Source organism: Triturus cristatus, chromosome 11 (genome assembly GCF_964204655.1).
Source record: "Triturus cristatus chromosome 11, aTriCri1.1, whole genome shotgun sequence".
Lineage (NCBI taxonomy): Eukaryota > Metazoa > Chordata > Amphibia > Caudata > Salamandridae > Triturus > Triturus cristatus.
The window spans coordinates 712,392,115-712,409,270 of NC_140594.1; the positions used below are offsets into that span (position 1 = coordinate 712,392,115).

The 17,156-nt window shown below is 47.2% G+C and overlaps 1 protein-coding gene across 2 annotated transcripts in view; it reads left to right on the forward strand.

Moving 5' to 3' along the window:
* STAG1 (STAG1 cohesin complex component) overlaps positions 1–17,156 on the forward strand; it is a 1,292,585-nt gene that overhangs the window by 1,220,174 nt on the left and 55,255 nt on the right. For both annotated transcript variants that reach the window (XM_085634343.1, XM_085634344.1), the window contains exon 32: positions 11,370–11,484. In XM_085634343.1, the coding sequence (XP_085490469.1) occupies positions 11,370–11,484 (115 nt within the window). The remainder of the gene's footprint in view (positions 1–11,369; positions 11,485–17,156) is intronic.

Consider the following 17,156-nt stretch of genomic DNA (forward strand, 5'->3'; position numbering starts at 1 on the left):
TGGTTGGAGACATGTGACCGTAACTGTGCATCCACGAGCTCGGGCCTTCGGTCCTTAAACACGTCCTGTGTGTTTGCTCGGGCAACTTTCGCCCTCTAGGATTCAGTTGAGAATCTCCTTCCCTCCCTCTGGAAAGGCCCTCGGGCTGACCTGACTCAAATACTCCAAGATGGTCGTGAATTGGCTAAACTTTCTATTCGATCGGCCATGGACACCACTGACTCGGTGGGTCGAGATATGGCTCGGTCAGTCACTCTTCACCGCCATGCCTGGCTGCGTGATGGCAGTATTCCTGAAAATGTTCAGGAGCGTCTCTGAGATTTGCCCTTTGACACGGCCCATCTTTTTGACAGTAACGTGTATTCAGCGGTCCAGCGTCTCATGTGTCGCTTTCAGCAATTGAACTTGTTTTACGACCATTGTGCGGTTTTATTCACATTGGTATGCAGTATTGTCACTGCTTTTCTTTGGTTTTTGGCTCCGGATTAATGTTCTTTCCCAGACGAACAATACAGCTATACGGCTGTTTGTTATTATTTTCGTCTCCTTTGCCTACGAGCTAGTCTCAAGAGGCGTTCCCCTGCGTTTTATAGGGACGTGACATAACCTAAGTGGGCTATTTGTTGGTTATTGTATAACCTTTCTATTTTTCACAGGTGATGCCCTACCTGGGGGGGGGCACACTGTCCTGTAAGGCTTGGCTTGTCTTTCCCGCTGGGGTATTTTTCCTCTCTTTATGCTGTGCGATTGGCGGTGTAGTGGTGAGCATAGCTGCCTTTCAAGCAGTTGACCCGGATTCAATTCCCAGCCAATGCAGTTTACTCTCCCTCCTCTTCCTGTTGTGGGACGTCCCGCATGGGTTCCTCCGCTTCCTGCCTCCACTGATGATGTTCTTGGACATCTCTCGGTTTCAGGATGCTCATAGTGAATTATACAGTATCTGTATAGGTCTATATCTACATGTTTCTGACTTTATATGTATTTGCTTAATAGGCTTGGCATATGTTATGTCCTGCCAAAGCTCTTGTGTGGGCTTCCTTCGGAAAAAACTGAAGAAAATGTATAATATATAATATATTTGATATTGTGTTTCAATTGTGTATATGTGACTATCTAAGCTTGTAGGTCCGTATGCTTGGGTATACATATTATATATGTATCCTACCTACGAGGGAGTCTCTTGGGTTCCTTGCCCCAGACACGCACACATCTCCCCCCCCCCCCCCCCCCCCCCCTGTTTCTTTAGAGCGAGCACTGTTTGTGTCCGGCTTCTGCTGTATCCTTTGACCAGTGTATCCTGATGTATGGCTGGTCCGTTGGGGTATTGCCTTGGTATCTATTTGAAGTTAAGGAATCAGCAGCTAGATGTCTCTATCAGATGAACGAGTTACTTACCTCGGTAACCATGTATCTGATAGAGACAGTCTACCTGCAGATTCCTTAATGCCCACCCATCCTCCCCGCTCTGCGAGGTCTTTTTCAGGATGGGGTATTACCATTGGTCTTTCTACCAGTGGATTCTGTCTTCATGGGTGTTCGTCTACTTCACATCCCTCTCAGATCAAGATGTCTTGTTCTGTGTTACTTGTTACCCCACCCATTCTCGGTTCGGGTGGTGGGCCCTTTTCTACATCCACGCTCTTGCCACCTGGCTCTTCCAGGGGGAGATTGGTCATGATCTTTTTCCCTCCCTTCCCCCGGATGTCTTTCCACGTAGGGCTGGGATCCATTTCGCTAAGCTACGAGTCACTTGATCATGTCTCTCTGTAGTATGTATGGTTGCACATTCTCTGTTGTCCCAGGAAATGTTGTCAATTGCCATGCCACTCATGTTGCTAACGTCTTCTTGTCCATTAAGGTGTCATTCATGTGGTTGCAGACTGCTTGTCGTTTATCGTTGCATCCATTCCCTTTGATGTTTTGCTTTATGGGAGGGTATGGTTCTTCGCTTGGGCGAAGGCTGTTTCTAGGGGCAAGTACTCTGCTCTCTCCCCTCAGTCCCTTTCAGTATGAGCTGTTTTTCTTTAACATGCATCGTGATGTTTTCTCACCACTTTGTTCTGCTTGTCAAGGTTGCGGCAACAATTTTTAATCCTTTTTTGGCACACTGCTCCCACATTTTTAGATGTGGCTCCGTGTTCTGGTGCAGAAAATTTTCACAGTAGAAAACTGACGGCGCACCCGAAGGGACTTGTATGGCCATACTGACGTCATATCCGTGGACGACGACAGGGCGGAGCCATGCGGTGCTGTACCCCGGCGTACAGAGGTATTGCTGAAAAATCTCCAGATCCTTACTGGCGCCTCGGGGATATTCTAAGTTAAGGAATCTGCAGCTAGACTGTGTCTCTACCAGATACATCCTTACCGAAGGTAAGTAACTCGTACGACAATGCTAGAAGGGGCACGAATGTCAAAAGCCTCTCTCCTCCTTCACCCCCTCCCCCCGAAAAGAGTATTCCTGAAGTGATGCACTACTCCTTCACAAAACACCTGTCCCTTGATTAACTTTCTAAACGTGCCTTGGTGAAGAACACCTGTAGACTAACTCCTCTGTCGACTAAATCTAATTCCAGGAGTGACACAGTTACTGTTGGGGCTTGGTGATTGATTTTGAAGTTTCTGCCATAACCCCTATTAGAGGAGAAGCGGGGGTTACTGGCCGAAGTGTGGGGGTTGAGGCTTTTTACTCCTGAAGTACTGGGCCCAACTTACAATGGATTCCGAGTAACTGGGCCAAGTCCCCTTCTGCACTTGACTCTGAGTATGCATGGTCCTAGCATTACAAGGCTCTCTCCGGTGGGAGGTGTGAATACAGGATAGTAACCACAGGCTCACAACTCCGAATACGCACAGAAGCAGCAAAAAATCATTGTCCAGACAAATAATCACTTTTATGGCAAAGGAGAAGTATTCTGTTTCTACCACAACCAATACAAATGAAATATACGACATTAACAAACAACTACACTTAGGTTGGGGCACTAGTGTTTCTATGGCGACTCCTTGTCCCCCCTCTCCTCGCATTAGCAATAGTGGTTATTCCCCATTCACTATTGGTACCATCCAGGGTACGCCCCACTAGCAGTCCGAGTCTTAAAGTCAGCAGTGTTCCAGCAATGTTGTGCTTCAATTAGCAGCAAGTTGCCGTAGGACAGGTCAAGTCTTGCTTTCAACAGCAGGCGTTAAGTGTCCAGAGTTCTGGACTGCACCCCATTGGCTGGCTCACAGCAGCTGCAACTAAGATCAGGAAAGCCAGCCGTACGTGGCCTAAGGCGGCAGATGCAGTCTCACTCGCAGTTGCGCTCCTGAAGTGACTGGAGACTTTCTTCAACTCCTCCTGCTGGATGTTTGTTTCTTTCGACAAGGTATGGGGGGAGGCTACGATCCTGTTCTGGGTCCTTCACCTAGGTGAAGGTGCGTCCTTACTTCCAGCAGAGGAGATTGTAAGAACGAGTCGCAGTCCTTTGTTCAGTGTCCCCTCCAACACATGGGGTCACAGCAACTCACTGTCCACAGGTTCCAGCCTGTTCAATACAATACAATACAGTGAAGTTCTCCGCAATGGCCCCTCCTGGCATACAGGGTCTCTGCACCGCTACAGCACAAGGCTTTGGCCCTTACCGCATGGCAGTCTTTCACACGGCAGCCCCCTTCTGAGATGCGGGTTTCAAAGACTCAGTCCTGCACACTGACAACAACCCAATCTGTGCACAACCCAATCTGTGCAGCAGACTTTTCCTCATACTTCGCACAGGTAGCCCACTCGACAGGGCTATCCCCGTGACCACGCCTCCTTCAATGCTTTCCTCTTCCTCACAGGGCACACTGGTCTTGGCAAGCAGGCTGGTGCTCCAGGCCAGGTGATGTTGGATTCCCTGGGTATGTTCCCCTCACCCAGCATGGAGACAAGCAGGCCTTCGCCCTCAGTCCTGGTCACAGGCAGAAGTCTTGCAGGGTTTCCCCATCTCATGCAGCCTGTCTGGCTGCTTGGCAGTTGAAAGTTTTTGCAGTCTCAACCTTCCCTTCTTATAGTCCATTTCCACCAAATGTGATTTAGGGTCTGAGTCCTTGAAGTTTTTTGTTGGGGATCTGCTTCTTTTGAAGTACATACTCCCTTGGTCCCTCTGCCTCTTGAAAAGCAGTCTGTCATAACAGGAATGTCTCCAAAGCGAATAGTCCCACAACATAAGCCATGGGAGCGACTAGAGTTCCCACCTGGCTATCTGTGCCCCCAAAAGATTAGCCCAGGCCCCCAGCCCTACTGTTTGATTTTCTTAACAGCCCATCTCATTCCAGAGATGTGCCCAGGCCCCTTCCTTGTGACCTCTCCCTCAATCAAAGAACACCCTCTGAATTGTACATGGAAGGCCAGGTACTCCCCTCCCTAGTGTGTGTCCCATCCAGCTTACAAAAATGCAGCAACCCGCAGATATGTGGGGGGGCGAGCTCTCTACCTCTTCCATGTTTCACCATGTCTCGGTCTCCTAAAATGGAACACGAGTCCCTCCATGTATTGTACCATTCTCAGGCACACAAAGGCCTGGTGCATGTATAAGTCACACACTGCACAGTACTGTATCCTCCATGTACTGTACCACTCATAGGCACACATGCATACAGCATCTGCATTTAACATGCACACACTGCCCATCACTGTATCTTTTATGTATCTTACCACTCAGAGGCACACATACATGCAGCATATGCATTTAGCATGCACATACTTCTTCCTTCCTGTATTGTACCACTCGCAAGTACCCATACACCCAGCACATACATTTATCCTGCACGCACTCTCCAGCACTACTTCCTTTAGGTACTGTATCACTCATAGGCACATGCACCTAAAGCACATGCATTTACCATGCTTGCACTGCTCAGTACTGTAGTATTCTTGTATTGTACTCCCCCAACACATACACACGCACACTAACCACTGCTGCACAGCACTTAAAACCACTCTGATGTAGCCAAGGGTGGGTCAAGCACACAGCAGCAGAACTTGTAAAAGCAAGTGAGCCTGTAAGCATCACTCCGTTAACACAGGTTAAAAGGACCTGTTCACTCCTACTGATTACTACATGGTATGCTGCCACCACAGCAATCTTGTGCTGCTTAACTCCTGGTGAATGTGCTAGCCTTCCACCATTACGAGTGTAGCGCTTTGGATGCCCCTCCCAGTCCAACAAGACTGCGACACAGACCTATGTCATGGCATGCACACACATGATCCATTTTTGCCTCTGACTACAAAAATCAGCATTAGGGATCCAGACATCAGTACAGTTGGGCACTCAGGGCATGGGTGCAATCCATTACCAGGTAGAGTACTTTCCCATCCCAACAACGTGATATTAACCTGAGAAAAGCTGCTTCGCCCAAAATATGATTTGCACATGTAAGAGAAGTGGATCTACCTTTTTCTGGTGAATGGTGGACATAAGTGGTATAAGATGTTGTGGCTGGGGAGTAACCCCACTGATGGTTCCTTTATCCTCTTCTTTCCTGTTAGAAATAGGGTCTCTAGTTGGCAGTGGTTTGCACCCTGTCCAAGTAGGGACCCTCACTCTACGCAGGGTAAGGGAGTCGCACAGCTAGGATAACCCCTGTTCACCTCCTTGGTAGCTTGGCATGAGCAGTTAGGCTTATCTCAGGGGAAATATGTGAAGCATTTGTACACACAGTAACTCAGTGAAAAAAAGTTTGGAACACAAAAAAAGATGACGGACGGAATGTTGATCATTGTCAAACATTCACCCCCAGTCACTGATCTGGGTTTAATCCATCATTATTTTGCTCACCATTCCAGTTTGGACTCAGCCATATGCAAATCAGCCATGACCTTGCTCCTCCTAGGAACAGTCCAGCCTGAACAGCCGAGCCAGGTCCTTCCTGAACCGGAAAACAATCATCCGAAGACCGGTTTTAGGGTATCACCCCACATCAGCCAGGCTAGCTTGTAACCGGTGGCGTAGCGTACAAGGAAATGCGACACACACAAAAATAATAGACAGAGCTGTGACTGGGGGTGAGTGGTTGAAAAGTTGGTTATGTTCGCCCTAAGTGGCCAAGGATATGCCCAGACGTTGATCCTCTGCTCACTTTGCTACTGGATTCAAGCTAGCCTGGCCTGGCAGTTCGGTCTGAACTGTTCCCATGAGGAACAGGGTCAAGACTGATTTGTATATGGCTGGGTCCAAATTGGGGTGGCATAGTGAACAAAAGAATGATGGATCTGTGAGTGGTTAAAAAGTTTCAGCACTCCGTCCATCTTTTTGTGTTTGCTTCTGAAAAGTTTGCTTCACGTGTTCCCTTTCTCTCTGATTATTGTACTCAGTTGGATTTGAACCTTATTTTGACTGTCCTCTGTTAATGCCAAGAACTTCATGTACTTTCAAATGGTCCATTCTTCAGTTTTCAAACCACATTTTACTTTTAAAACATATGTTTATTGACATTTAAAACATATAATGCACTTCAGTCTTGACATCAGTCTGTAAGTACCATTCCAGAGAACCTGGCTTATCAAAGAGAGTGATCAAGCGTGTAATTAAAGGTCTCGAATACATAGTCATCTGAAATAACTGTGCTGAAAGTAAAATGCAGTTTAGAGATCGAGTACAGGGTGATGTTCAAAACAGATTTCCTCATCATCCACCTTTCGTATCATATTCAAATTGTGACCTAATATACATAACATCAAAAGCAATTACCTGGTTCGCCCAAGTCGCTCTGTTAGGAAGACTAAGCCTCAGGATTAAGGGGTAGAGGAATCACAGGACCTATCATATGTAAGAACGAATAAAAAACGAGAAACCAAACTTTCTCAGGAGTTCCAGGGACATGAGCATGCTACCTAGCTGTTATCCTCTATGCTTCCCAACAGCAGCATGTTCTTTTCCATTAGTTGGTTATTTTCTGTTTCCTTCTTTTCGATGGTTCCCTTATTGGATATATGAGAATGTGATTCTTGTATGTATACCATATTGTATCCTGTGCGTATAACTACAATGGCTCGGTGTGCCTAATTTGGGCTGTTGTGAACCGAAATAAAAAAACTAAAGTTTTTTTATCTAAAAAAAAAATAATAATTCTTGAGAGTCGTGTATGCCAAATCGTAAAAGGGAAGGTGACATAATGGACAAGGTGAATGAGGATATCCTTACGAAAACTTAAGGGAGACCCCAGGTTGTGTGAGCAGGAGACAGGAACTCCAGTGATGGGGAGGGAAAAAGAAAAAGGGGGGGGGGGGGCTCCTGGTAACAGAGCTACTGCCCAAGGAGGGGGAGTGTGCAACCAAAGTGTGCTTTAGGATTTCTCCTCGAAGATCTATTCTCTTTGTCTTCCGAATCTCCAGAGGAGTCCCTCTCAGCTAACCCATCCGTCCTGTCAGGCTCGCCACTCTCTGGGTGTTCCCAATCCTCTAATACTGCTGACCACAAACTCACTCTCTAGCATCACCGCATCCCTATAGTGTCTCTGCAATTTCACGGCCCACACCGCTAGCCTTATTGCTGACTTCTAAGCCATGGCAATTTGTATCTTAGCCAGTTCCGAGGCAACATTTAGGATCCAGAGTTTCCAGGGTCTAGGAAATTCTCCCAGTAAACAGACCTCCAGATTACAAGTAAGAACTCTAGTCAGGTTGGCATTCAGAGCCCCTATCACTGCATTTTTAGAAGGGCTGCAATTGTGGGCAGCTCCAAGTCGTATGGCAGAAATCCGCATCCAAAAGCTTCTATCTAGGGCAGCCTCAAGGGTCATCTCCATGGATGATCTGTAGTCTGTGGGGTGTTAGGTAGGGCATGTGGATATAATTGAATTGAGTATACTTCAGTCTCATATTGCTGGTGAACTTAGGGTGTGCCTGAACCCTCCACCACTTGCAGTCCATAAGTTCTCGGGTCACCAATTCATCTAGCCCAATGGCCTACAAGTCTCCATAGGTCTGTCAGGGCTTTGTAGGTTAAAAATTGACCCGGGGGTAAATCGTATTGGGTTACTAATTCGTCCATCGGTAGTAAAGTTCCAGCATCTGTCAGGCCGACAGCTGCCCAGTAGTAAAAAAATAAAAATAAGAGAGGATTACCATGGCGTTGCCCAACCAGTGGGAAGGCAGGCACATAAAGGGGTGTCTCCACTGTCCTCAGGACGCAGCGCCTCCAACACTTCAAGGCCATTGCTAATACAACCCCAGGTCAGTGTATTACAGTTGCTAGGCAAAGTAACTTTGCCAGCAGCATACTCTGATTCTGTGAGATTCTACCCACACAAGTTTTTCCTTTACTCTTGTTCATCCTGCTTACAAAAAGTCGTTTTTGATATTTCATATGGGGCAGACTATTCGCTTTTTATGTTTTTTCCTTCCTCTGCAACCAGCCAAGAAGGGGAACTGGCTGCATAGGTTGGACCCCCTGGACCCAAAGCATGCGGTGTTATACAACATCAGCTGCACAAGGACAGAGTTCATGACCAGCTCTTTGTGGGATTCGCTGAAGCTGAAAAGGGTGAGTTGGTGACCACATGCACCACTTTGAATTAGGTTATCCTATTAAGATATACTATGTTGTGGCCAAGTAGGGTCCTGCGGAGGACATTCATGCTCGTTCCACCAGGTCTATAATTACTTACACAGCTCTTTCCGGAGGCATCCTAGTTGCTGACATCTGCTAGGCAGCTACATGGTCAACCTTGCATATTACTGTAAAGCACTACTACTTCACATCTAAGGCACACAGTGACTGGTACTTTGCTTCAGCTATGTTGTATAATATTCATGGTTAACTGGCACTACTTACTCCCACCCTCCAGGGAGGTGCATTCATAAGGTGAGGAATCTACAAGCTGATGTATCCATTAGAAGAAAAGTAACTTACAACGTTTAGTGATCTTTCTGGTGGATACATAATCTTCCAGCAGACTCCGCCCCAGGAAAGCTAGTGCCATGATTAATGAGATCCAAAGGTATGTCAACATGTGTGCTGTAATCGTTGCTTCTGTCGTTCTCTTGGTTCCTCACTGTACCTATTGATGGGCATGGAATAAAATATCAGTAACTGATGCCAGACAATTGTTGTCTGATATTCTCCAGTGATGCCATGTCTGGAGACAATCATGGTGAAGGCATGTGGCTCCTTCTGTCGATGCTGAAGAGTCATTACTGGTGGACAAAGTGTTCCAAACAGTTCTGACGCCTGGACAGAGCATTAATAATGCAAGAAATCTGTAGGAAGATTCTGCATCCATTAGAACTATTGTTACCAAAGGTAAGTAACTTACCATTTAGATTTCTGTCTTCATGTAAAGTTTGGTGCAGTTCCTTTCAGTTGTATTTCTTATAATGCAGAGTAAAAATTACCATGAGACTTGAAATGCAAAGTATTCTTTTTGCTTCATTCCAAATAACTAATCTGTTAGATCTGTCAATTGTCTGCCAATTGTTGTGCAGATTCTTCTGATCAAAGCATCCAGTTTCTGACAAGTGCAGGATCACTACCACCAATCTTATAAAATATATTATTTTGCTCTTTGAAATCCATTCAGCCACTCATTATTGCTATATCTGAACTCTTATTGAGACCAAATATGTGTGCCAAATATTACTTGTTTGTAAGGATAACTCTGTGGAAGCTGTCTTTATTACACCTATTCCTCAGTGGAAATGTCAGTTTGCTACTCCTATTTAAAGCTGTTAATCATTGTTTTGATGATCTGCGGATTCTCAGGCTGGCAGGAAATATTTATAGTTTTTGGAGCTATGAATGCCATTGCTGGAGAACTGTGGTTAAGGTAAGTTGTGAACCTGTTTTTCTACTGTATACTCGCAGATTCATCAGCTGAACCCCTTGCCTTAGGCATTAAAGGATCTGGACAATTTTACAGCCAACTCAAATCATTGGCCCCAGTTGGCGACATCAACGTCTTGCTTGGGGTCCCATAACTTCCCTAGAAGTAAAACAGTTCTCAGTCACTCATTGGGATCTTATTCTAATCCTAACATTTCTCATGAGCTACCCTTTTGAGCCCTTACATTTTTGTGAGGCTAGAATTCCTTATATGGAAAACTGCTTCTCGTTTCAACTTATCAGCCTAGCTGATCGAGCTTTCCTCACTGAATTTTCAGATATAAAGGTTGTTCTCATTGTAAAACCATCCTTACTTCCTGAAGTAACTACCCAGTTTCATATATTGCAAATAATTTCTCTTCGTATGATGAAGTCTTTATCGATTTAACCCCCGTAAACTCCTGAATCTCTATTTTCACACAATAGACTTACCAGATGGGCAATCATCTAATTGCTTTCAATGGGTCTCAGGGAAAGCATAAGTAAGCAAACTATCTCTAGGTGGCTTCCACAGTGTGTTACTGCGATGAACTAGATGGCAAGCCTATGCTAAAATAATGTGGTGAATTTCATGTAGGCGTATGGCACCATCTACAGTTTTGAGAGGGTGTTCCTATGAATACGGTCTGCAATAGTGCAACTTGGCCTCTGTACACTTTCATTAAGCTTTGTATGGTATCAGCGGAGTGGGAGGAAACTAATTTTATTAGAGCTGTGCTACAGACCTTCCTGTTAGGCTTGGTGAATCCTCAACACTCCACTCCCCCTTTGTGGATGCTCTCAAGATCGTTCATTTATGGGGAGTGTCTGTCTAGTAGAATGACAAGCTTGTTGATCCATCAAAACAACTGTTACCAAAACAGTAACTTGTTCTTTCCATCAAGAGAATTTGACACCGAAGACTAGGTGCTTGAAAATTCCAGTCCTTCTGTGAATTTTATTTACCCTTTTGTTTCCACTTTTGGCAGTTATGACATCTGCTGAAGCTATAAAAAGAAGGGGAATTGTGCACTGGTGTTGTAGTTGATGTGCAGTGATGGTATGGGGATGTCCTATAGTAGATGTACTGGAACATGGGAATGGTGGTAATGTTGGCAGTGCCGTGCAGCACTAGTTGGACTGTGAGCTCTCCTATGTTTAGGCTTCTATAAAGGAAAGGATTTGAATGTGGAACTTATTCTTAAGAAATAATCACAATAGTTTGAATAAATAAGGATTAGACACTTTTTTTTTACCTTGTCTATGCTTTTTTCAGTAAGGTTTTTAGTTCAACATGATACATATAGCTTAAGCTGTTAAAAGGTAACAGTATCTGACGCACCAAATCTTTTTTCATTACTTTAGTGCTGTAACTAGATCGATAAGTGTATTGAAATACATTTTTGAGCTAATACGCACAATTGATGAGAAACTTGTATTACCTCGTAAAAAAAAAATGCAAAATATATAAAATATGTCTTTTAGTAGAGACTGTTAGTGATATTTCTGTATCTTTGACATTTCTCTAATCTTTCAACCTAGACGTGGTCTAATGGAAGATGATGCAGAGCCTATATTTGAGGATGTGATGATGTCATCACGGGGTCAACTGGAAGATATGAATGAGGAGTTTGAAGACACCATGGTTATAGATCTGGTATGTAAATCTTCTTTGTCTAATTGTTGGCTACTAGTTATTTTGTTTAGGCAGGTGAGGTAAACTGTTTTGAAGCTGCTGGGAAATGGAAGTGGTTGCTTAGTTGAAAGGGTTTTTAAACACTAAAAAAAAAAAAGTAAATATCCAAATCTTACTTAGACTAACAATCAACGACGTACATTTGTGTCAAAAGATATAACAGGCATAACAAATGCCACTTTCCTGCTCTTAAAAGAATCTTTATCCTAACTGCTTTCATCACTATTAATGATTGAATTGATTTATTAAAACAAACACTTATTTTCGAGGGCATGTGTGGCTGTAGATGCACAGCCCAGCCAGTTTGTGATGTGTCTGTGGTTAGAATGATCTGCAGCACTGGGTCTAAAAAAGGCCGGCCTTGTAATAGGTTTTTTGTGTTCCACCATTGCAGAGAACGGTGAGTGGGGTGGTCTATCAACACTAGGTTTTGTAAATTACCCTGTGCTTGAGACCATTAGTGAGACACTGTTGCAGTGGTCACGTGTGGTCTTATGTGCGGGACTATGGCACTGCAAGACGCCATCCTCTCTAGTAGTGAGAGTTTTGTTTGGCCAGAAATGAGACAGAGTTGTTGGAAAATTCTGAATCCGAACTGGATTGGGATATGCTACCCCCTACTGTGTGTTGAGTGTTGCCCCTAAATATGGTTGAATCTGAAGAGGTTGAAGGGGAGGTTTGGGGATATTGACGGTGAACACCAAGCTGTGGAGTAGATCCACTGTCACCTGAATGTCTTGTTGACATTGATGATAGGTGCTGGCTTTGATGAGCCAGTTGTCATGGCATGGGAATACATGAATGCTTTGTTGGATTAAGTGTGCTGCGACTACTGCTAAGCACTTTGTGAAGATGTGGTAGTGACTCCAAACGGCAGAACTTTGAATGGGTAGTGTTTTCCTGCTATGACAAACCTGAGGTACTTGCGATGAGCAGGATGTATGGGTATGTGAAAAAACTGGTCCAGTGTGGCCATGAAGTCGGCCTGTTGTAGTAGGGGACTGACATCCTGTAATGTGACTGTGTGAAAATGTTCTGAGAGGATGTAATGATTGAGGGACCTGAGATCCAAGATTGGTCTTAAAGACCTGTCCTTTTTTGGAATTAGGAAGTATAGGGAGTATATTCCTGTGCCTTGTTGGTGAATAGTGACTGGTCCTTTGTGGAGTAGGTATTGTACTTGTTGTTTTAGAAGTATTATGTGATCCTGTGATAACCTGTGAGTGTGAGGTGGAAGGTTAGTTGGTCTGGTAACGAGCTCTAGGCAATAACTATGTTGGCTAATGGCTAGTACCCATTGGTCTGTAGTGATGGATTCCCACACTGAATGGAAATACTGAAGTCTTCCCCCAATAGGTGTTTAGTGGTCAGGGGGAAGGGTGCGGCAGTCACTGTTTGGTAGTGGAGGATGTTCCACGAGTGGAAGCACCGCTGCCTTTACTGTTACCACACCACCCACCAAACTCCCATGGACAGACCATGAATGCATCAACTTCACCTTCAGGTCACCCACAGACCCCAGCACCTGCTCCAACAAAGAAACTGGACCAAAATCACCGATGACCATCTCACCACCTCACCCGGCAACTCGAACCCAACCACCGCGGAAGACTACAACCCCAACAAAGCAGCCCAAACCCTGCACAGATGGATCTCTGACAGCGCCAACACCATAGCCCCCCCTCAAGAAGAAAAACAACACACACGCCAGAAAGTCAGATGGTTTACCACCGAACTCTGAGTCCAGACGCACATGCAGCTGCCTCGAAAAGGCCTGGAGAAACTCAAAATCCACAGAAGCCCACAACAACTTCAGAACTGCCACCAACGCACACCACCAACTCATCAGAAATACAAGAAAAATAGCGATCAAAGTCGGAATCTCCACACACGCACACAACAGCAAAGAACTCTTCAGCATCATCAAGGAGTTCACCAAACCCACCAGCGAGTGTACTGACATTCCTCCCTCAAAATACCTCTGCAACAAACTCAGCGCCTTTTTCCACCACAAAATCAAGAACATCTACGACAACTTCGACGAAGACAACCAACACACTGAACCCTCACCAGCCACCCCAACACCCTGAAACCAACGATTGGCAGCTGGACAGCCCTCGACACTGAAGACGACGAAGTCAATCCACTCTGGGGCCCCCACGGACCCCCGTCCCCACCACATCTTCAACACAGCCGCCGACACCATCGCACCCATGCTTCGCCACACCATCAACTGCTCCCTGCGACCGCGTCCTTCCCTGACGACTGGAAACACGCCGAGGTCAACCCCCTCCTGAAGAAGCCCTCAGCGGACCCCACCGACCTCAAAAACTACAGACCCATCTCCCGTTCCCAGCGAAAGTTATCGAGAGAGCCATCAACAGCCAACTCGCCACCTTCATTGAAGAGCACAACATCCTTGACTCCTCCCAATCCAGCTTCAGAAAAAACCACAGCACAGAAACTGCCCTCCTCGCCACAACAGATGACATCCGCTCCCTACTGGACAAAGGAGAAATGGTAGCCCTCATCCTCCTCGACCTCTCAGCGGCCTTCGACATAGTCTCTCACCGCACCTTAACACGCAGACTCCACGACGCAGGGATCCAAGAGCAAGGCCCTCGACTGGATCCACTCTTTCCACTCCGGCAGAACGCAGCGGGTCTGACTCCCTCCCTTACTCTCAGACCCTACACCAACCACCTGTGGAGTCCCCCAGGGGTCCTCCCTCAGCCCCACGCTCTTCAACGTCTACATGACTCTGCTCGCCACCATCCTCAGAACCCACAGACTCAACATTATTTCATACGCAGACGACACCAAACTCATCCTCTCCCTATCCTACGCAGCCAAAGACAAGTTTCAAGAAGACATGGAAGCTGAGGAAGTACTCCTCATGGGCCCACACCCACACTTGGTGGCATCCTGTCCTCGGAAGCCCACCCACCCCCACGGACCACGCACGCAACCTTGGAATCATCCTGGACTCCGAGCTCAAAATGGACTGCCAGATCAACTCTGTCGCATCCACCTGCTTCCACACCCTCTGCCTCCTATGCAAGACCTTCAAATGGAAACCCCTCGAGCACAGAAAAAGCGTCACTCACGCCCTAGTCACCAGCAGACTCGACTACGGCAACGCACTCTACGCCGGAATAAACAAAAACTTTCACCGCAAGCTAAAAAAATATCCAGAACACCGCCGCAGGACTGGTCCTCAACCTGCCAAGACACTGCCACATCCCCCAGCACCTGCGCACACTCCACTGAATCCCTATCGAGACTAAAATCCCCTTCAAGATTCTTACCCACGCACACAAAGCCCTCCACAACACCGGATCAGCATACCTGAACAGCCGACTCAAATTCCACGCACCCCAAAGCACCCAACGATCAGCCCAGCTCTCCATGCCAGAAAGACCAGATCAGGAGGCCGCTCCTTCTCCTTCCTCGCGGCCAAAGCCTGGAACGCCCTACCACTCCACCTCAGACAATATCTCACTCCATCTTCACGAGAAACCTCAAAACTTAGATGTTCGACAGACCCCCTCCTTGATGGACTGGAACCTGCACCTCTCCTCCTCCCCAGCACCCTGAGACCCTTACGGGTGAGTAGTCGCGCTTAACAAACACATGATTGATTGAGTGATGAAGAACACCTCGTAAAAACAATTTGAGAAGTTTGATTGGCCCTGTTTGTTTTGGGAAGCGGATGCATCGGTGTTTGAGGATTTTTATCCTCCCTTGAATCTTGAACGCCGAACGGGCCCACTAGATGTGCTAGTTGGCAAAGCACCTATCGTTTTAGCTGTTTGTGTCCTTTTTCATTTTCTCTAAAGTGGTGTCCATTTGAGGCCCAAAGAGAGGCTCCTGGTCAAAGGCCATATTAAAAACTGCTTGCTGCACTTCTGGCTTAAACCTAAAGCATCTGAGCATGACGTCTAAGGAGAATGCTGGTATTTATTCCCCTTGCAGCTGTCTCTGCTGCATTTAAGGCACATGGGAGATGCTGTAATAACTCTTCCATCTGAAAGAAACACGTTGGTTATAGATTCCTTACCTTAGAATTACCCGCAGGCGTCAGACTGGATCCGGAAAGTTTTTCGTCAGCCGTTCCTCTGCGCGTCGGTCGGCTCTGCGTTAGTCATTGGCGTCGTGTCACCAGGATGACGTCGCGGTAGCTACTTAGACGCCACCCTCTCGCACTGACATCAGTTCTTTCTTTTTCCGCACCAGCCAGCGCAGATCCAGAGAGAGCGGTACCTCCAGTCACTTTTTGACTGACCTTTTTCTCGACTTTTGTCGAATTCTTTTCTGAGTCCATCGAATCCTGGTGCACTAAGTCGAAGAAGCACAGTCGCTCTTCGACTTCTCCCCGTCGGTCGGCTGATGCAGGCAGTGCCCCTCCCATGGCTCTGCGCATGGAGCCGACTCCAGGTTTCCCTCCCTTCACGGGACCCAGAGCGACTCCCGTCCAACTTTGTACATTCTATGAAGCGATGCAAGCCATCTTAGGGTGACCCGAACCCGCCGGCGCACCTTCCGGCCCTGCGGATTCGGTTGGGGGACCTAGGCCTTCTCTGCCGTCGCCAGGCCCCCGTGGATCCAGGCCTGGATCTGGACTGGCGCCGGATGACCTGATTACACCTCCACCAGTGCCCCTTCCTCCGGAACTGCAACAGACGCTGGTCGAGTCACCGGCCGGCATCGACCCCGGCCTCCTCCGGCGCCGAGAGGGGTTTCTGTGCCTTTGTTCACTCCTGGGGTCCCTTTTCTTCCAGATTGGCAACCTGAGGAGGAGGACTAGGAGGGGTCAGGTGACCCTTTAACTGATCAGATGGAATCTGAGCAGGACTGGAGAGAGGAAGTGGGGGATGCCAGTGGTCTTAACACATCTCCTGACCTTGGCATGCTGTCTCCTCCTACCATGGCTACAGAGGAGGGAGCGTCCTATGCAGTGGTGTTGTGTAGGGCGGCCGAGGCTCTCGACCTCGAGCTTCCAACGGTAGCGGTCAGGACTAACCTCCTGACAGGGGTGCTTCAACCGGCGGCGAGATTTTCCGAGCCCCTGCTGCCGTTTAATGAGGCCCTTACAGACGTCCTTTTGGGCACGTGGTCCAGGCCCAACCTGGGCACCCATAGATAGGATGATTGCTGGACGTCACCGCCGGACTCCGGGCGACATCACTTTCCTCTCCCAACACCCCACCCCAGAGAGCTTGGTGGTCCAAGCCTCCACTTCCAAAAGCGCATTCCCTACTGCTCCCCCGGAAAGGGAATCTAAGAAGCTGGACCATTTTGGGAAGAACATTTTCTCCTCCGCCAGCTTGGGACTGCGGTCGGTAAACACAGCATGTCTATTGGGCCGTTATTCACACTCTGTGGGATACGGTTGCACAGGTGCTGCCCCAGTGAGATCGACTGGCTTTTCAGGGGATGTCCAGAACACCTTGATGGACATGTTCTTTGATGGCTGTCGCCATTTTGGCGACAAAGCAAACAACGCTCTAGAGCGTTTCAAGGACTAATGGGCTATGGCCAAGTCATTGGGCCTCTCCAGCACAGTCTGCTTTTCGCCCCTTTTGGGGCTACGGAAGGGGTGCCGCCCTGAGCCACAGGCCGCAGCAGGTTGG